The sequence below is a fragment of the Sinohyriopsis cumingii genome, unplaced genomic scaffold, assembly GCF_028554795.1.
Source record: "Sinohyriopsis cumingii isolate HCF-2022 unplaced genomic scaffold, ASM2855479v2 utg000974l, whole genome shotgun sequence".
Lineage (NCBI taxonomy): Eukaryota > Metazoa > Mollusca > Bivalvia > Unionida > Unionidae > Sinohyriopsis > Sinohyriopsis cumingii.
This window is the reverse complement of record NW_028315950.1, coordinates 1064167-1086721: the sequence shown is the minus strand read 5'-3', so window position 1 is coordinate 1086721 and position 22555 is coordinate 1064167. Positions and strand designations below refer to the sequence as shown.

Genomic DNA, 22555 nt, shown 5'->3' with positions numbered 1-22555 from the left:
ACATTTCAACCCATTCTAACTAGTTCAAAGCCTGTAATTTGTGTTGCCAGATGTTTCCAAAGTGCACTACCTTAATTTTATGTACCACTGATGCCACTTAGCACAATGATTTCTTGGACAATTTAAGAATTGACCTTATGGATAATTTAACAACTTTGTTTATGGTTGAACATAGCAATGAAGACACATAATTAGGTCTCATTTCATCTACACAACATGAACATCATGATTATTAAAGTCATTATCACCACCATCAAATTTATTATTATTTTTATCTCTTATTATTGTTGTTTTTGTAACATTTCATTATTTTGCTGTATCTTCTAAGTACCAGATTAAAAACTATTTGTAAAATTGAAGCCACATAATCTTAGTTACAGACCTGATCAATTTTGTTTACATTAACCCCTTCATTTTAGATGTCATCATATAGTATTTTTCTTGTCATGTGGCAATGCTATACATGCAAAATTTAATTGAGTTACCCAAGAAAATAATAGGTACCGACTTTAAACTCAAATTATGGCAACTGCTGGGTACACAAAAATACAATATTTTTCAATTCAAACTATAAAGCATTCCACCATTAATGTTTATAACTTAATATATATATACATTTTGCTTCAGCCTAAATTAAAAAATGTTATACAGATACTGAAGAAGAACCCAAGTAAATGAAAACAGGTTACTGAGTACTAAAGTTAATTACCTGTCTATTGACCTTATTTTGGTGAGCTCCACATGAACAATTCAATCTCTTGCACTCAAAGATAAAATCATTTTCTTACCACATCTGGCAACTTGTCCACTCTGACCTTCTCAAATTCTGCATGATTCAGGTTTGCATTCGCAACATCAAATCTGCAAGAAGGAAGAAAACAATTTTTATTTGATGAATTCTGATGAAAAATCGCAATAGAATGCTTTAGTTATTTAAGTAATATGAATCATGCTAATAGCAACTGCAGAATCTTAAAAACCACCATTTAAACCTCACACCTGAAGGTCAAAACATGTCTTCAAAATTAATAAAGTAAATTGGTTTTAGTTTGGTGTAATATGGTACAGCAAACAACAAAAAAACACAAGTCGGTTTGGTTTGATATTTTATGGTACAGCATACACAAGTATGTTTGGTTTGGTATTTTACGGTACAGCAAACACAAGTCGGTTTGGTTTCATATTTTATGGTACAGCAAACACAAGTCGGTTTGGTTTCGTATTTTAGGTACAGAAAACACAAGTTGGTTTGGTTTGGCATTTTACGGTACAGCAAGCACAAGTATGTTTGGTTTGGTATTTTACTGTACAGCAAACACAAGTCGGTTTGGTTTGGCATTTTACGGTGCAGCAAACACAAGTAGGCTTGCTTTGGTATTTTACAGTACAGCAAACACAAGTAGGTTTGGCTTGGTATTTTACTGTACAGCAAACACAAGTAGGTTTGGTTTGGTATTTTATGGTACAGCAAACACAAGTAGGTTTGGTTTGGTATTTTACAGTACAGCAAATATAAGATTATTTAGAGCCGAGGCCAAGGTCACACCATAATTACCAACAAGGATGATCTGATGGTAGCATTTGAACCTGGACACTTTCTGTCACAAATCCAGCATGCTAACCACCAAGTCACCATGGCTCCCAAACATTAAGGAACAAGCTTATTTTGCCAAAGAACAAATAAAATTTATTCATTAAAATGAATTTAATCAAAACAGACAAAAAACAATTTATATAATTACTGGAAAGTACATATTCTCAAATGTCACCATTATCTTAATCCCCTACCCATTGTCAAATGTCACCATTATCTTGATCCCCTACCTGTTGTCAAATGTCACCACTATTTTAATCCCCTAACTATTGTCAAATGTGACCACTATTTTAATCTCCTACTTATTGTCAAATGTCACCACTATCTCAATGATCTATCTGTTGTCAAATGTCAAATCTATTGTAATCCCCTTTCTATTGTCAAATGTCACCACTATCTTGATCCACTACTACATACTTTCAGTAAGTATACAGTACTATTTCCTGTATCAAAGGATGCTGCACTTTTAAACAAAAATTCTGAGTGTAATTTCTGGTGCAAAGCACACAATACATGTAGGCACTGCCCTTTGTGAACTTCTAGTTAGCGTCTGCAGCAAAACTTTGCACAATTAAATATTTGTAACATATTAGACATTTTTAAAAGCAAACTGCGAATGTACTGTAATTGTAACATTTTACTACACAGCTGTGAAGGCAAAATTAACATTAAAAAATATTTTCTCACATGTCCAAGCCTGTACTCACCCTAGTACTGTATCCCCAACATTAAGCAAGTGTCCAAGGTGTGTGCGACAGAAGTACTGCTGGTCATTGACTCCAAGGTCACTCATCCTGGCAACCCATAGGTCAGCTAGTATGTGCTAAAAATAGAAGAAAAGTCTACTTATGCATAGGTGTTATGCCTGGATGAGATCAATATTTCTTGTTTGTGTTCAAGTGTTGGGTACTATACACTATATCAGTTTTCTGCTATGATAAACAAGATCATAAATAAATAATGATATTGTTCTGGTTGTATTAATATCATGTCTATTCAACTGTAAGTGGTGTACTGAAATTAATAGCTGAATAATTAGAACAAAATATGTCACCTTTTATTTTCTCCAAAGTACTATAACAAATATTTCAAACTTTCTCTGCTGTGAACAGTCAAAGCATTTTCTTTAGAACTGAAACAAATATACTGATACGTGCAATCTGAATTTAAGAGAAGAGATACTGTTTCCCCACTCCAGGTAATTTAAATTATTGTTGTTCGCAAGAGGTTGTGAATGTATTGATTCAAGAGGATACATCAACTCAGAGGTTGAAAATACCTATCCTACACATTTAATACTGTGTGATTTTTCCTCCTAAGACTGGGCAGTTTCTCTCTATGGTGAGTAAGAGTGAGAAAAGTTCAATAAAAATATTTCACTGATTATCAACAATATGGCAAGAGATAAAGCCTTTTCCCTGTAGCATGAGACAAGTAAATGAGGGTACAGAAACATCTTCAAAGACTTGTTTTAAGCAGCTTAATAATAAATGAAAAAAATGTACTTATTTCACCTTGTAAACTAATAATCACTGTCAAATTATCTATTTTGTAATCTGACATAATCACTGTCAAATTATCTATTTTGTGATCTGACATAAGCAGTCAAATTATCTATTTGTAATCTGACATAATCACTGTCAAATTATCTATTTTGTAATCTGACATAAGACTCAAATTATCTATTTTGTAATATGACATAAGAATTGTCAAATTATCTGTATTTTGTAATCTGACATAAGACTTAAATTATCTATTTTGTAATCTGAGGGGCCCCGAGTGGCCGAGTGGTCTAAAGCGCTCTTCGTTACGGATCACTGCCATCTTACCTCTGTCTGCGGCGGTTCGAGTCTAAGATTCAGCCAATGTGGGCATGTGAGAAAGCTTGCCAGTAGCTTCTCGTGGGTCGGTGGTTCTTTCCGGGGTTTTCCGGGTTCTTCCTCCACCATTAATACTGGCCGCCATGTATAGCCTATCGTGCTGAAAAATGGCGTTAAACCCCACAACAACAACAACAATTGTAATCTGACATAAGACTGTCAAATTATCTTTTTTTGCAATCTGACATAATACTGTCAAATTATCTATTTTTTGTAATCTGACACAAGCACTGTCAAATTATCTGTCCATTTTGTAATCTGACATAAGCACTGTCAAATTATCTATTTTGTAATCTGACATAAGCACTGTCAAATTATCTATTTTGTAATCTGACATAAACACTGTCAAATTATCTATTTTGTAATCTGACATAAGTACTGTCAAATTATCTATTTTTTGGAATCTGACACAATCACTGTCAAATTATCTATTTTGTAATCTGACATAAGTACTGTCAAATTATCTATTTTGTAATCTGACATAAGTACTGTCAAATTATCTATTTTTTGGAATCTGACATAATCACTGTCAAATTATCTATTTTGTAATCTGACATGTTCCTGAACCATGATATAATCATCATCTCACAGTCACAGGACAAATCTACAAGTGCTCAAGTCACTACAACAAAACAACCATTTCAACTGTCAGAGCAAACTTGCATCTGATAGGTTTCCCAATATTGACAGAACAGCTAATTATCTTCTGATTAATCCAGTAATTCGAAAACATGAGGAGTTAGGTATGTTTAACTCCACATGGCTTTCAAGTAGCCAAATATCAGATTTGATATAAGTATGATGTACAGATAGGTGCATGGACCCTTTAACAAGGTTTATCTCCGGAACCATGAGAAATGCTTGCATGCATCTAAAAATGACTGACACATGTAATTTTGTGTGGACAGAACTGTTTCAAATAATTAAAGAGTTTATTAAATGGTGAGATCAGACCACACACCACACAACAATACCAAAAGAGATTTGGTTAATGATTTAATTAAGTATAAAATATAATCTTCTGAATTGGGTATTAAGCTATTAAAGCAGTTTGATTTGGGGGTGAGGGGAAAATGATTTTCAAAAGAAAACAAAGGGGTCTAGTTTGTCAAGTGGCCTAATGCATTTGTCTTTACAAATCACTCATCTCTCTCCTCTGTCCACACAGATTCAAATCTCAACTCAGCCAGAGTGGGTACGTGAGAAAGTTTGCCAGTAGTTACACGTGGGTTATTGGTTCTTTATAGGGTTTCTCAGGTTCTACCTCTGCCAGATATAATGGCCATCGTCTATAACCTATCATGTTCTGAAAAATGGCAATTTAAATCTGAAAAACCAAAATCAAACAAAGATAATAAACTGACCCAAAAAAAAATAATTTCATCAGCAAGGTAAGTATGAATTTTGAGGGATTGAGTTTCTTGTTCTATCCGGGTAATCATTATCTAGAAAAATTAAATAGGCCATAACAAATAGTATTTTGGACTGGACACTACACTAAACAAAATAGACCATAACAAATAGTATTTTGGACTGGACTATACAGTAAACAAAATAGACCATAACAAATAGTATGTCAGACAGGACACTATGGTAAACAAAATAGACCATAATAAATAGTATTTTGGACTGGACTATACAGTAAACAAAATAGACCATAACAAATAGCATTTCGGACTGTACACTATGGTAAACAAAAAAGACCAAAACAAATAGTATTTCGGACTGGACACTGTGTTGGCATCCGTTAGTCTCGAGAGACGATGGAACTGCACCCATGACACATGTCCCAGTTGGTGGTTGTGCAGCGTCTGCTGTGGCTAAATAGTCCAATGCGGGAGTGGCAGTCCCTGCTGCACTTGCTGCACTTGAAGGTTGTATCAGGTGTTGGTTGAAGCTGCTTCTTCTTACTCTGCGATCGTCTTTCATCAGCTAGCAAGCATTGCTTGTCCTCTCCGGCTTTCAGACCAGTGATCAGAGCATGTCGCCAGCTTGATCTGTCTAGAGCGAGCTCTTCCCAGGTGTTGACATCAATATCAAGGGCTTTCATGTCGTGCTTACAGACATCCTTGAAGCGGAGATGTGGCCGTCCGATCGACCTTTTGTCAGAGGGGAGTTCCGAATAAAGAATGTCTTTGGGGATCCGTCCGTCATCCATGGCCCAGCCATCTGATGCAGCGTTGGTGGAGGAGTGTGATCATGCTGGGAATCTTGGCATGCTCGAGCACCTCGTTGTTTGTTACTCGATCGCTCCAGGTGATCCCGAGAATGTGTCGGAGGCATCGCATGTTAAAGGCGCTCAGTCTTTTCTCTTGTGAGGCGTACAGAGTCCAGGTTTCACTGGCATACATGAGAGTGCTTAGCACGCATGCACGGTACACAGTGATCTTAGTGTTCATGGTCAGCATGCTGTTGTTCCACACTCTCTGCGACAACCTGGAGAGAGTTGTTGATGCCTTTCCGATCCGCTTGTTGAGCTCAGCATCGAGTGAGAGGTTGTTGGTGATGGTAGAGCCGAGATACATGAACTGACTCACCACCTCAAGTTCGTAGTTGTTGATGATGATGCTTGGGGGGTCCGCGTCCTGAACCATCACGTTTGTTTTCTTTAGGCTTATGGTTAACCCAAACTCATCACATGCTTTAGCAAAGCGGGCCATCAGGCGCTGAAGCTCAGCTTCTGTGTGGGTGGCTAGAGCAGCATCGTCTGCGAAGCGCATGTCCCTGATGGTTACTTCACGCACTTTGCTCTTTGCCTTCAGTCGTGCCAGGTTGAAAAGTCGTGCCAGGTTGAAAAGTCTGCCGTCTGATCGTGTGTACAGGTAAATCCTTTCTGTGGATGTCCCAAAGGTGTGCTTGAGCAGGACTGTGAAGAAGATGCCGAAGAGCATGGGGGCAAGGACACAGCCCTGTTTAACTCCAATGCAGATGTCAAAGGGGTCGGATGTTGAGCCATCATACTGCACTGTGCCTTTCATGTCATCGTGGAAGGACTGGATCATGCTTAGCAGCTTTGGAGGGCAACCAATTTTCGCCAGGATTATGAAGAGTCCGTCTCTGCTGACCAGATCAAATGCCTTGGTGAGGTCTATAAAGGCCAGGAAGAGTGGTCTGTGTTGTTCTTTGCATTTTTCCTGCAGTTGCCTGACAGAGAAGATCATGTCGATTGTGGACCTCTCTGCGCGGAACCCGCACTGCAACTCTGGGTAAACTCTGTCAGCAAGTGTCTGCAGTCTGTTCAGGATGACGCGTGCGAAACCTTTACCCACGATGCTGAGAAGTGATATGCCCCTGTAGTTGTTGCAGTCACTTCTGTCGCCCTTGTTCTTGTACAGGGTTATGATGTTAGCAGCTCTCATGTCCTGAGGCACTGCCCCCTTGTCCCAGCACTGGCAGAGGAGGTCATGCAGGTGTGTGAGAAGCAGGCTACATCCACACTTGATGAGTTCTGTTGTGATGCCATCCTTCCCTTGGGCTTTACCTAGGGACAGTTTCTCTAAGGCCTTCTTTAGTTCATCTACAGTAGGTTTCTTGTCCAGTTCGGCCATTGGAGGGAGGTTTTCAATGGCGTTGATGGCATCATTGTTCACGTGGTTCTCTTTGAAGTACAGTTCGGAGTAGTATTCCACCCAACGCTCCATCTGCTTGCCCTTGTTGCGGATGGTATCGCCTGTGGCAGACTTCAGTGGTGCTGTCAGTTTCTTCATGGGACCCATTGCTTTCTTTATGCCATCGTACATGCCTCTGATGTTTCCAATATCTGCTGCTGACTGGATACTCTGACAGAGCTGAAGCCAGTATTCACTGGCACACTGCCGTGCTAATCTCTGCACTTTGCTTCTGGTAGACCTGTATGCCTGTAGTGTCTTCTGACGGGGATCGCTTGTATTGCAGGTGAGCACTGCGACGCTCTTCTATGGCTGGCATGAGTGTGGCAGAGTTAGCCTCAAACCAGTCACTGTTCTTTGATTGCTTCTTACCAAAGATCTGTGTGGCTGTGCTGTATACAGTCTCTCTGATGTAATCCCATCTTTCTTTGGCACTGCCGTTGGGGGGTTCTGAGTCAAACGTCTTGGAAAGAGCATATGTGAATTCCTCAGCCTTGTCTGGATATGATGTCTTGCTCACGTCAATGCGTGGTTGACCCTCTTGCCTAGAGCGGTGGATCTTCTTTGGCTGAAGCTTCATTTTGCAGCACACCAGCGAGTGGTCGGTGTCACAGTCAGCACTGTGGAAGGTACGGGTAAGAAGCACACCCTTCATGGCTGACCGTCTTGTAATGATCAAGTCCAGCTGGTGCCAGTGTTTAGACCGGGGATGCCTCCAAGACACTTTGTGCTGTGGCTTTGTCTGAAAGAATGAATTGGTGATGCTGAGTTCATGGTACGAGCACATCTCTAGAAGGCGCTGCCCATTCTCATTCATCTTCCCAACGCCAAACTTGCCAAGACAGGAGGGCCAAGAGTCATGATCGGCACCCACCCTAGCATTGAAGTCGCCCAAGCAAAATCAAGTTCTCTTCCTTGGGAATTTTGTCGATGAGCGAGTTTAACTCATCATAAAACTCATCCTTGGTATCTGTGGTGGATCTTAGTGTGGAAGCGTATACACTGATCAGGTTGACAGGCCTGTTTGTGGTGTGGAGGAGGAGGGATAGCAGTCTTTCATTTCCTTGTTGGCAGGGTTCTATCATTCCCAGCAGTGTTCCTGACAGCGAATCCAACACCAAACTCTCTGGCTTCATCTGCGCTCTTTCCTTGCCAGAAGAATGTGTAGTTCTTTTCTCTGAGGGACCCAGAATCTGGTAGTCTTGTCTCCTGTAGTGAGGCGATGTCGACCTGGAGCCTTGCAAGTTCGTCGTTGATGACTGAAGTCTTACGAAAATCACTGATTGTCTGGAGATCATCTGAAAGCCCAGTCAGCATGGTCCGGACATTCCAGGTACCTAGCTTGAGGATTGAAGTCTTCTTTTTTATTTTTATCTTGTTATTTCTTGGTGCAGTAGTTGCAGTCTGCTTGTCAGGTACTCGAGTACCATAAGCCTTACGCACCTGGCAAGGCAGGCGAACTGTGGCAGGACAGCACCTCATTGGCTGGGGGCTGCCCAGTTTGAGGCGGGCAGTAGCTGTCCAGTGAAACGTGTTGGTCTCTCCCACCGTCAGAAGCAACCCCTGGCATCTGGCTCTACGCCAATTGAGCGGTGACTTATAACCGGTAAACTGCTGCTTCCCGTGTTGTGTCGACGCTATGGAGCGAAGCTGGAGTGTCCTCTCCAGGGCGCAAGCCTGGGCAGGGTGATATGGAGAATCGACTGTTGCCCATGCAGCTGATCCCCCCTCTCCACGCAACTGATGGATCCAAGGGAAAGGACAAGCCGATACGTCATGGCACCAGCTGCGTCGCAGGAGTTGCCAAGATGACACTGAAATCTGACTCCGGATTTTCTGTTGGGGTTTACTTCCTTAGCCTTTCCCCTGAGAGGGTATAGTCACAAGGCAGCAAAGGTTTGAAATCGGAGTTTACCTTCTCCTAGATGGGTGACCACCCAAGGTTAACGCGCCCCATCTGCCCGAAGCATCTGGTTTTGAGGCGCCAGAAGCTCGCCTGTCATCCCTCCTCCAGTCAGTTTAAACAGGTTCCGCCACTCGTGAAGGCCTGGAGCTGGATTTGGTTGTCAGAGGCTCTATCAGATGCAAGCCATTGGGAGATTTCCAAGGGAAGTGGGTGCTTATCTCCCACAACCACCCTCGGCGATGACAACCCTTGAAACCCAGACTGGACACTATGGTAAACAAAATAGACCATAACAAATAGTATTTTGGACTGGACACTATGGTAAACAAAATAGACCATAACAAATAGTATTTCAGACTGGACACTACACTAAACAAAATAGACCATAACAAATAGTATTTTGGACTGGACTATACAGTAAACAAAATAGACCATAACAAATAGTATTTCGGACTGGACACTATGGTAAACAAAACAGACCACAACAAATAGTATTTCAGACTGGACACTATGGTAAACAAAATAGACCATCACAAATAGTATTTTAGACTGGACACTATGGTAAACAAAATAGACCATAACAACTAGTATTTTAGACAGGACACTATGGTAAACAAAATAGACCATAACAAATAGTATTTTGGATTGGACACTATGGTAAACAAAACAGACCATAACAAATAGTTTTTTGGACAGGACACTACACTAAACAAAATAGACCATAACAAATAGTATTTGGGACAGGACACTATGGTAAACAAAATAGACCATAACAAATAGTATTTTGGACTGAACACTATGGTAAACAAAATAGACCTTAACAAATAGTATTTTGGACTGGACACCATGGTAAACAAAATAGACCATAACAAATAGTATTTTGGACTGGACACTACACTAAACAAAATAGACCATAACAAATAGTATTTTGCACTGGACACTACAGTAAATAAAATAGACCATAACAAATAGTATTTTGGACTGGACACTACAGTAATCAAAATAAATCATAACAAATAGTATTTTGGACTGGACACTATGGTAAACAAAATAGACCATAACAAATAGTATTTTGGATTGGACACTATGGCAAACAAAATAGACCATAACAAATAGTATTTTAGACAGGACACTACAGTAAACAAAATAGACCATAACAAATAGTATTTTGGACTGGACACTGGTAAACAAAATAGACTATAACAAATAGTATTTTGGGCAGGACACTATGGTAAACAAAATAGATCATAACAAATAGTATTTCGGACTGGACACTATGGTAAACAAAACAGACCATAACAAATAGTATTTCGGACTGGAAACTATGGTAAACAAAACAGACCATAAAAAATATTATTTCGTACTGGACACTATGGTAAACAAAATAGATCATAACAAATAGTATTTCAGACTGGACACTATGGTACACAAAACAGACCATAACAAATAGTATTTTGGACTGGACACTATGGTAAACAAAATAGACAATAACAAATAGTATTTTGGACAGGACACTAAAGTAAACAAAATAGACCATAACAAATAGTATTTCAGACTGGACACTACACTAAACAAAATAGACATAACAAATAGTATTTTGGACAGAACACTACACTAAACAAAATAGACCATAACAAATAGTATTTTGGACAGGACACTACAGTAAACAAAATAGACCATAACAAATAGTATTTTGGACTGGACACTACACTAAACAAAATAGACATAACTAATAGTATTTTGGACAGGACACTACACTAAACAAAATAGACCATAACAAACAGTATTTTGGACAGGACACTATGGTAAACAAAATAGACTATAACAAATAGTATTTTGGACTGAACACTATGGTAAACAAAATAGACAATAACAAATAGCATTTTGGGCTGGACACTACAGTAAACAAAATAGACCATAACAAATAGTATTTCGGACTGGACACTATGGTAAACAAAACAGACCATAACAAACAGTATTTTGGACTGGACACTATGGTAAACAAAATAGACCATAACAAATAGTATTTTGGACTGGACAGTAAACAAAATAGACCATAATAAATAGTATTTTGGACTGGACACTACAGTAAACAAAATAGACCATAACAAATAGTATTTTGGAGTGGACACTACAGTAAACAAAATAGACCATAACAATTAGTATTTTGGACTTGACACTACAGTAAAATAAATAGATCATAACAAATAGTATTTTGGTCTGGACACTACCATAAACAAAATAGACTATAACAAATAGTATTTTGGACTGGACACTACAGTCAACAAAATAGACCATAACAAATAGTATTTTGGACCGGACACTATGGTAAACAGTTTGAGTTTTGGAGGATTTATATAAATTTGGGACTGGTAGCAAAAGTAGAAAATTTCAAACTAATATTTTTTAACCCTATAAAATTGGCCATTTAATCCAAACACCATGAACTTTCACTTCAAAGAAAATTTTCATTTTACAGTTCAAATTTAAATCACTTAATGCTGTTTTCAAAAATTAGATATTAATATGAAACATAAATTTGTGTCTTTTTGCATTGTTTCTTAAAATCTAAATCTCTAAAGAGTAAATAAACTCCTGAGCTGTTGGCTCTGTTATACCCAGCTAGTGCTTTGGTGCATTTACTGTAGATTATTCCATTTAAATCTTAATGGAGGTGGTGGGGGTAGGCATCACTATTTTCAAGGTTACTTCTACCAGAAAAGTATCATTTCAGGTCCCATTCTTACAGAGAAAAAAAGTGCATCCCCTTCCTGCATGTACATTCAAATTGCATAACCATACCCTTGGATATCAGCATTACCTATTTAAATGGCATAGCCATGTCCATGGATATTAGCATGACAAATTTCAATAGCAGAACCCTCCCTTTAGATATTAGCAGGACCTATTCAAATGGCATATCCCTGCCCTTGGATATCAGAATGGTTTATTCAATGACATAGCCCCACCATGATCTATTCAACTGGCATATCCCTGCACTTGGATAAGAGCACAACCTATTCAAATGGCATAGCCCTGACCCTGGATATCCGCATGACCTATTCATATGTTTTTTCATTGCAATACCAATTTTTCCTTGTAAAATAAGTTTTTTTGAAAATACTTACTCAATCATAATACTCCAAGAGAACTACTACTACCTCGCTAATCCCTCCCTCACGTGTACTACTTTGAGCTAAAGGAAACTAAATGTTGCCTGCCAACCAATGTATTTGCAAGGTAAGTGTTCTCTGAAGGTATTATGATTATGTAACGTATTTAAAGAAACACATCACTTTATCCCAGCTTTATACTGGCTTTATTGTGTGGTTTGTAAAGATAGAAACACATCACTTTATCCCAGCCTGATACTGACTTTATTGTATAGTTTGTAAAGCTAGAAACACATCACTTTATCCCAGCTTTATACTGGCTTTATTGTATGGTTTGTAAAGCTAGAAACACATCACTTTATCCCAGCTTTATACTGGCTTTATTGTATGGTTTGTAAAAATAGAAACACATCACTTTATACCAGCTAGATACTGGCTTTATTGTATGGTTTGTAAAGATAGAAACACATCACTTTATCCCAGCTTTATACTGGCTTTATTGTTTGGTTTGTAAAGATAGAAACACATCACTTTATCCCAGCTTTATACTGGCTTTATTGTATGGTTTGTAAAGATAGAAACACATCACTTTATCCCAGCTTTATACTGGCTTTATTGTATGGTTTGTAAAGATAGAAACACATCACTTTATCCCAGCTTTATACTGGCTTTATTGTATGGTTTGTAAAGATAGAAACACATCACTTTATCCCAGCTTGATACTGGCTTTATTGTATGGTTTGTAAAGATAGAAACACATCACTTTATCCCAGCCTGATACTGACTTTATTGTATAGTTTGTAAAGCTAGAAACACATCACTTTATCCCAGCTTTATACTGGCTTTATTGTATGGTTTGTAAAGATAGAAACACATCACTTTATCCCAGCTTGATACTGGCTTTATTGTATGGTTTGTAAAGATAGAAACACATCACTTTATCCCAGCTTTATACTGCCTTTATTGAATAGTTTGTAAAGCTAGAAACACATCACTTTATCCCAGCTTTATTGTATGGTTTGTAAAGATAGAAACACATCACTTTATCCAAGCATTATACTGGCTTTATTGTATGGTTTGTAAAGCTAGAAAATCCATATCTGAAGATTTAATGCTGACAGTACTTTGTACCATTTCTATCTAATTTCCAATGCAAACAGTAATTTGTACCATTTCTACCCAATTTCAAATGCTGACAGTAATTTGTACCATTTCTACCTAATTTCAAATGCTGACAGTAATTTGTACCATTTCTACCTAATTTCAAATGCTGACAGTAATTTGTGCCATTTCTACCTAATTTCCAATGCTGACAGTAATTTGTACCATTTCTACCTTATTTTCCAATGCTGACAGTAATTTGTACTATTTTTCTCCTTAATTTCCAATGCTGACTGTAATTTGTACTGTTTCTAATTTTTAGTGCTGACTAATTTGTATCAACAATGCTGACTGTAATTTGTACCATTGCTACCTAATTTCCAATGCTGACAGTAATTTGTAGTTTCTAATTTTCAGTGCTGACTGTAATTTGTATCACCAATGCTGACTGTAATTTGCACAATTTCTCCTTAATATCCAATGCTTACTGTAATTTGTTCCATTTTTCTCTTTAATTTCCAATGCTGATTGCAATTTATAACATTTCTCCCTAATTTTTAATGCTGACTGTAATTTGTACCATTTTTCTCCTTAATTTCCAACGCTGATTGTAATATGTACTGTTTCTAATTTCTAATGCTGGCTGTAATTTGTATCACCAATGCTGGCTGTAATTTGTTCCGTTTTTCTATTTAATTTCCAATGCTGATTGTAATTTATAACATTTCTCGTGCCATTTTGTTCCTTAACATCCAGTGCTAATTGTAATTTGTAAAATTTATCTTTAAGTTCTAATGCTGACTGAAATTTTTACCACTTCTCCTTAATTTCAAATACTGACTAATTTTCACCATTTCTCCTGTAATTTCTAGTTCTGACTGTAATTTGAATCATTTCACCAAAATTATCAATGATGACTGCAACTGGTACCATTTCTCCTTAACTTCAATGCTGACTGTAATTTGTACTGTTTATCCCTAATTTCCAATGCTGACTGTAATTTGAACAAATTCTTCTGAATTTCCAGTGCTGACTACAATTTGTAAAATTTCTCCTCAATTTCCAGCACTGAAAGTAATTTGTACTATTTCTCCTGAATTTCCAATGTTAATTTTAACTTGTACCATTTCTCCTTATTTTTGGAGTTGACTAATTTGTACCATTTCTCCCAAATTTCCTATGCATCTACCGTCTAGATAAGAGAGAAAGAAGCCATAGCTAACCTTAGTAGAGGACGGAATTTTGTGAGGTTTGTCTTTTTCTGAAACAATATCCACCTGCATCACCATGTACTCCGTCAGTTGTTTTGGGGAACACAGCTGGGAAAATGGCGCTCTCCAATAGGTCTGCCCACTCATGTCAGCAACTGTTTGAATAAATACTTCCATAAATTTGGTGACTAAAATACATATAATGCCCATTTTAAACATTTTAATCCTTAGGAATATTGACTTTTAATTCATTCATTTTTTTTATAAAGTAATAAATCTCACAAAACAAAACATCTTTTTAGCCTGGGAGTTGGGCATAAGATTTGTGTGGTATTGGATGTAACACTAACACTTATGTTTTCTCTTTGAACCTTTTATTGTAAGAATAACATGGTTCATCCCTGAACCTCAAATAACCTTTAAGATACAAAGCAGAAAATAACATCAACCATGAAATATACTGGTGACTTTGACCATCAAGATAGTACCACATAATGGTGAGTTTGACCTGCAAGATAATACCCCATATTGGTGAATTCGAACCCCCAAGATAGCACCCCAAATGTTTAATGCTACTGCTGTGAGTTTAACACCATTTCTCTGAGCAAGATAGGCTATATATGGTGGACAGTGTAATTGGCGGCGGAAGAAATTAGGAAATCCTCAGTAAGAACTACCAACGCACAGAAAGCCACTGGCAGCCTTCTTACATACCCACCTTGGCCAAGCCAGAGAATCAAACACATGCAGACAGAGGTGAGATGGCAGTGAATGCAATGATCCTCTAGTGACCAGTACAAGTACACCACATTTCATTCATCTATCTCAAACATCTCAAAAGTTACAATGCAGAAGAGAAAATGTTATTTGTGACCTTGATCTTGATGACAGGACCCACAATGTGATACAAGACGAATATATCAAGTTTCATCCCTTATTTTCAAATGTTGTTTGTTGTTTCTGAGTTTAATGCCATTTCTCAATATATAAGAGCTAGTATAACTGGTGGAGGATAAACCATGAAAACCCCAGCATGAACCACCAACCTGTGGGAAGTTGCCAGTAGCTTTCTTGCATACCCATATTGGACAAGCCTGAGACTTGAACCCACCTGGTCCAAAGTGAGAAGTCAGTGATCAGTAAAGGAGAGCCTTTTAACCACTCAGCTACCCAGGGCCCCAGTTTCAAAATGATGCAAAGCAGGTAAATAATACACATTTCATAGAGGATGTATCAGTAAATAAAAATTTTCATCTTTTAATCTCCAAAAGCTATAAAATTATAGTGGAATAGAAATTGTGATATAAAATTTAAATTTTCCAACAGTAGAGTGAAAGGCACAGTTTGTTCACACCCCATTTTTTAAGTTCTCTATCTGGGCACTAGAAGGGCATAGCTGAGTCTGGAGACTATTGACCTACCAACAGGTCTCCATGACCACAGTCTTTTGTTAATGCATGCTGTCTTGAACAAAAGTTAAATAAGTTTCTTATTTTAACCTATCATGAGCAAGCCATTTTGAACCCAAGAATCCTTAAGTGCAAGACATGCACACAATCTGGAGAAAAAAATTAATCTAGAACAAAGGTTATTCTGTAAAAACCAATTTTTCTGCAAGCTTAAACAGCACTGAACTTAGACCTTCTGACCCCCAAATCAACTGACCTCTGCAATAAATGCAAGCCCTCCTCAATCAATAGGCTTCTTTCTTACCAAATGTATAAGTCATCATAAACTACAGTGAAGGTATATTACCTATAACTGAAATGTTTAAGCAGAAGCATCCTCACTTAGTGACCTTGAACATTTACCTTTCAACCCCAAAATCGCTGTGCAGGCCATTCACAAATATTGGTCCAGTTATGTGACGAAGTAAAATTGTTGTGTTAACACTGATTTTCTTCTTTCAGTCAGTGATCTGAACCTTGGAATATTGTACATCTAAATCAATAGGGTTTTTCGGTACACCAACACCAAGTACAAAACATTAGAATCAGCAAAGATGGGTAATTCTATGGTGGAGAACTTGAATGCTATCTGTCCATCTGGACACCATAGCATGATATGCTTCACCACATGGTGAGTCATGAACAAAACCTGCCACACCTTTTAATTATGATTTATATCAGATGTCATCCTCAAACAGCTCTACATCTGTAACATGGAATAGAAGTGTTCATGAATAATTAAAATAATGACCAAAAATACTGAAGATATGACTCAATGTGCTTTGTGACACCTTCTAATCACTGATGACAGACAATGAACAAGTATACCATACGATGTGCATGGGAGATACTTAAAATAATTAGCCATGACTCTGACCTTTTAAGACAGGATTCTCAATGTCAAATGCAACATTCATTCTAATGATGATATTCAAGCACCATACTGGATACAATAATACAAACACACATCATAAAAATAAATTCTAAAAATATGCAAATTAGTAAACAGCATAAAATGCCTGAAGAGTATGCCTCTAACATAATAGAATGGGGCTCTACTCTGGAGTGTGTTGGGATCTATGAAATGAAAATTCCTTACTCTGGAGTGTGTTGGGATCAATGAAAAGAAAAGTCTTTACTCTGGAGTGTGTTGGGATCTATGAAAATTCCTTACTCTGGAGTGTGTAGGGATCAATGAAAAGAAAAGTCCTTACTCCGGAGTGTGTTTGGAACTATGAAATGAAAATTCCTTACTCTGGAGTGTGTTGGGCCCCATGAAATGAAAAGTCCTTAATCTGGAGTGTGTTGGAACCTATGAAATGAAAAGTCCTTACTCTGGAGTGTGTTGGGATCGATGAAATGCATCATCTGAGCAACTTTGCTGCAAACACAAATAGGGTTGATAGATCCTAGACTCTGTGCTACCTTGGGCGGCAAACACACAACACTGTCCTGAAATAGTGTAAAATAAGGCAATAAAAAAACAGAAATAAGTTATTGACCCTGAAATGGTAAAATTTACCACTGAAATAAAAACAGAATGCAGATGAAGAATGCAATATATTCATCTTCAGATTCACTGCAATCCATCAAAAACTGACGGGGGGGGGGAGAGGGCTACGTCCATACACAAGAGTCTGTTATATACTGCATAACAAACAGCGTGAGATGACACTTATTTTTTTATATGATAATCTTCAAATAACGACAGCAAGATGCACAAAGACTCACTGCAATTCAATTGAGCAGTTTGAGACTGGTTGCATTCACAAAACTGTGTCAAAAATTTCACAAGGCTCCAAGAGAAAAAGGGTAATAACTCTTATGAAATATTTCAGTAGCAGTGATTTTTTGTTGCTATGGAAATCTTCAGATGATGAACATAACATGTTCCAGGTTTCATGGCAATATATTACAATCTTTAAGCTAAACCACATCTACAAAATTCTGTCATTTGCAAGTTGCAAGTTGACAGGGACAATAACTCTGACAAAAATCACAGCGATTTGTTGATATGATGACCATGCTATATGCAAGGTTTCAGTGATCCTGCAAAATCTTGAAGACAAGTTCTGTTCACAAAACTCTATCATGAACTGCATTCTTCTACAAAAAGAAAAGGAAAATAACTCCAAAAAATATTCAACTCAACAAATTTTTAGGTACACCCAGACTTTAGTTGCCTCCAGTACAGTTTCAGAAATTGCAGTTCCAAATCCTATGGAGCTCAAAAAGGCTTCAGGGCGGGGGATCTGAGGTCATGATGGCAATCATCCAACCTACAATGATACATATCCAAATTGACAGGGAATTATGTAGATACATGTTATTGTTGCCTTTCCTTTTTATGTTCTGACTGTTTTAACTTTTGTAGAGGTTTACTGTCCTTTTCATTCATTCACTGGACAACATTTTTAGAAAATGCCCTATAAGCACCAGCTCCTTGATAATGCAAGTGTTTTGCATGGTTAGTTTAAAGCATTTGAGATGGTCCTGTTGAGTAAGAGTGGTTCAATTGCAACCTCCACTGAAATTATTATGAAACCTGGATCCAGATCAAATACACACAAGCCAGTATCCAGATATGATTTGCAATGATCATATTGAAATAGTTTTCACAAATGTTCCTTAAGTCAGCAATTAAAGGGTCATTTAAGTAAGACTTACCATAAAATTGTATAGATTCGCAGGTCTGCTTTCACTTTCATTTCATAAGTTCAACAGCTCCAATACAGTAATTATGTGCACCTTCAGTTGATAACAATAATATTTACCAATTTTCATGGCAGTACATCAAAAACGGCAGACCAGCCAACCCTGACGAGTCCGTCTCAGTAAGGCAGCTGAATTTTTTCCATAAGCTTTACCAGTTTTCAGTAAGGTGTAACAAAATATCATGAACTGCTATTATAACGCTGGAAAACATAATTAAAATTTCAGTATTTGGAACTTGCAGCGTACCAATAGCACAAATTTTAGTTCCAAACCATATGCAGCTCAGTGGCTTGTTGCGGTCTCTCAACTTGACGTAATTCCTGGAAAACAATTTCCCATTTCACATGACAAAGGTAATTATATTTCCCGCTATGAGTCATACTCAAAATGGCATGTGATGTCCAATAAACATAATTGTGTCCCTTCCAGCTTATATTCACAAGAATCTGAATAATCCTTTTTATTCTTCTGTGTTGATTATTAACACTTTTCAAGAGGCCTATTTTCCCTTTCATCTTATCCATGCATCACTTGCTGGATGCCATTTTAAAAAAAACATCTATGATCAACAGTTTGATCATTCATGCGCTTTGCATGAACAAATATGTGCAGTTTAAAGCATCTGATGCACTGCTGTAAAGTTAGTCTGGTTCCCTGACCAATTTCACTACTTCTAATATGAAACCTGGACCGAAATCAAGCAAATTTTCTGGATTTTTTGGCAATGATCATTTCCCTGTATTTTTGGCTTTTATGCCGTAAGTCCGTATTTTTAGGGTAATTTTCGTAACACTTATGGCAAAAATTGTAAGAGTTGGCAGGTCTGAAATGGCTACTAGTTATGCTACCAAGATTGTGTGCCAGATGTAAGGACAGATTAGGATTTATATACACCCAAATCTCTACAGGGTTACTAAAAGCTGTAAATGGATCCCAAAGATCATAAACAAACCTTGCAAATGGGCACAATTTCTACAGAGAAAGTGTGCTTGTAGTTGAACGTGTTGTTGTGTATGTCATGGGATACCAACTCTTTCGCTGTCTGGAGTCTGTAAAAGAAGTAAAGCAGAAGCTGATATTATGTTGCATCTACTAAACAAATTCTGTACATTGTAGTACTTTACCATTATATGCTTAACAAATTCTGTACATTGTAGTACTTTACCATTATATGCTTAATGAATACTGTATATCATAGCACTTTACCATTATGTGTTTAATATACACAGTTCCCAGAATTGCATACCCCTTCAAGTGAAAAATAGTAAGGTCGGGCAAGAAATATAGTAAGGTAACTGCCTTAAATAGTATGGTGATTAAAAATACTAACAAACATAGAAATTTATTAATGGATAACATGTCTACTCTTTTACTGACTATGCTTTCTTTTAGCTACACGGTAACTTACAAGTTCAATTGTAAATAATTTCACTTCATTTGCAAAATGGTCTAAAATTCATAACATAAAAGTTTACAGTATATGGATGTCCTAAATGTGATGTACACATTTGCCCAGGTGTGTGTCTTTAAGCATACAACCAGGAACTAGTATTAGAAATGAGCGACACTGACAGCAGTTGTTTTTTTTAAATTATTTATCTGTCACTTCAGACTGTGTGAAATCATTATTAGTGATAAAGCTTTTCTGTTTTATATTTATTTTCATGACTAGTTTACTAAAGTTACCAAATAAAAATTTCCAAATTTTTATTGTGTTTTCCTTCACTACTTTTTTTTGGTGGCAATGCCACGTGAATATACTGCAACCCCATGCAGTATACAAAATAAAAGACAATCTGAGTTATAATCAATTCCAATGAAAAGATTGCTCTTACAATTTATAAACATCAGTTATTAAATATATTCAAATGCATGAACATACAACTATATAGTTAACACTTTTACCAAACGCATATCTAATTTCACATCTGACCTACATTTGAACAAATCTGAACATGGACAATTTATTTTAATAACAAAATTGGAGCACAAAAAAATGTCTCCTCTGTAGTTGTATAAAGTGAAAGAAACATCAATATATGAAAACCCCAAATATGGTGAAATGCTGGAAGTAATCTATTTGACATTATGTTTTAACTGCAAATCTAGAAATGTGATCATGCATCATGGATGCCACTCAGTGCTTGAAAACTGATCTTAATCAGAGAAGCAATCAATCAATCCAAACTTTCAACACACTATCACAATCATGGTGGAAAAAGATATGTTATTCCAGAATAACAAATGGGTAGGAGTTTTTAAAAAAAGACTGTTTATAATCTGGAAGTTAATTACAAGTCTGACTTCATATCACTTTCATTTGGTGACCTTACCTGCAAGGTACAACTGACTGTAGAAATTCCACCATCTTTTTCGCATCATCTTTCTTTGAATAATAAAAATCCAAACCATCTGAAAGAATTAATGAGAGATTAACAAAACAGAAAACATGTTGAAAACCAAAATCTTTTCCTAAAAGTTATATCGCATTTCATAATAAACCTATTCAGTACCTTCAATTTTCCATATGCTATATTTTACTTTGTTTTTAATGAAGTTCAACAGTATAAAAAAAATTCCAGAGACCATGTACCTTTTTTATTTAGAAAGCTGATGAAAAAACATTTAAATTCTTTGAACAGATGTCCATCAGACCCTGAAACTACTGGGAATACCAGGGCTGATCAAAAATCATAATCCTGGACTAATCATTTCTGAACAGGTGAGATGGCAATAATCCATAACGGTGAGTACTTTAGACCAATCAGCCACTCTGGGCCCTTTGAAAATAAGTCAAACAAGGATTTTTCCTACTTTAATCACTTTATCTGGCCAATCATTCTCTCTTTGTTATTCTAAATGCCTTTATCTGGCAAGTTATTCTCTCTTTGTCATTCTAAATGCCTTTATCTGGCCAGTCATTCTCTCTTTGTCATTCTAAATGCCTTTATCTGGCCAGTCATTCTCTCTTTGTCATTCTAAATGCCTTTATCTGGCCAGTCATTCTCTCTTTGTCATTCTAAATGCCTTTATCTGGCCAGTCATTCTTCTTTGTCATTCTAATTGCCTTTATCTGGCCTGTCATTCTCTCTTTGTCATTCTAAATGCCTTTATCTGGCCAGTCATTCTCTCTTTGTCATTCTAAATGCCTTTATCTGGCCAGTCATTCTCTCTTTGTTATTCTAAATGCCTTTATCTGGCCAGTCATTCTCTCTTTGTCATTCTAAATGCCTTTATCTGGCCAGTCATTCTCTCTTTGTCATTCTAAATGCCTTTATCTGGCCAGTTATTCTCTCTTTGTTATTCTAAATGCCTTTATCTGGCTAGTCATTCTCTCTTTGTCATTCTAAATGCCTTTGTCTGGCCAGTCATTCTTCTTTATCATTCTAAATGCCTTTATCTGGCCAGTCATTCTTCTTTGTCATTCTAATTGCCTTTATCTGGCCAGTCATTCTCTCTTTGTTATTCTAAATGCCTTTATCTGGCCAGTCATTCTCTCTTTTTTATTCTAAATGCCTTGATCTAGCCGGTCATTCTCTCTTTTTTATTCTATATGCCTTTATCTGGCCAGTCATTCTCTCTTTGTTATTCTATATGCCTTTATCTGGCCAGTCATTCTCTCTTTGTTATTCTAAATGCCTTTATCTGGCCAGTCATTCTCTCTGAGCATTCTAAATGCCTTTATCTGGCCAGTCATTCTCTTTTTGTCATTCTAAATGCCTTTATCTGGTCAATCATTCTCTCTGGGCATTCTAAATGCCTTTATCTAACCCCTCATGCTTTAGTCATTCAAATCCTTTTATATTAAGTGGTCATGATAACTGTCCCATGAGTGTGAGCTTTTTTACAGTTTGACTGCATATTAGACAAAGTGACCAATTTGTCAGCCAATCAAAACATTTCACCAAAGATAAGTTTGGTATGATTTATGAGCAGTGTTTTAAACAAACTTGTGTTTACTCAACCTAGATACATGCTA

General features: G+C 37.1%; 1 protein-coding gene across 1 annotated transcript in view; it reads right to left on the bottom strand.

Annotated features, from left to right (window-relative positions):
* The window catches only part of LOC149772902 (60S ribosomal export protein NMD3-like), a 71773-nt gene that overhangs the window by 11865 nt on the left and 37353 nt on the right, over positions 1-22555 (bottom strand). The window contains exons 7-12 of the mRNA XM_089947104.1: positions 20910-20988; positions 19529-19625; positions 17196-17313; positions 14426-14568; positions 2302-2417; positions 789-861 (exon numbers count right to left, since the gene is read on the bottom strand). Coding sequence (XP_089803230.1) covers positions 789-861; positions 2302-2417; positions 14426-14568; positions 17196-17313; positions 19529-19625; positions 20910-20988 — 626 coding nt within the window. The remainder of the gene's footprint in view (positions 1-788; positions 862-2301; positions 2418-14425; positions 14569-17195; positions 17314-19528; positions 19626-20909; positions 20989-22555) is intronic.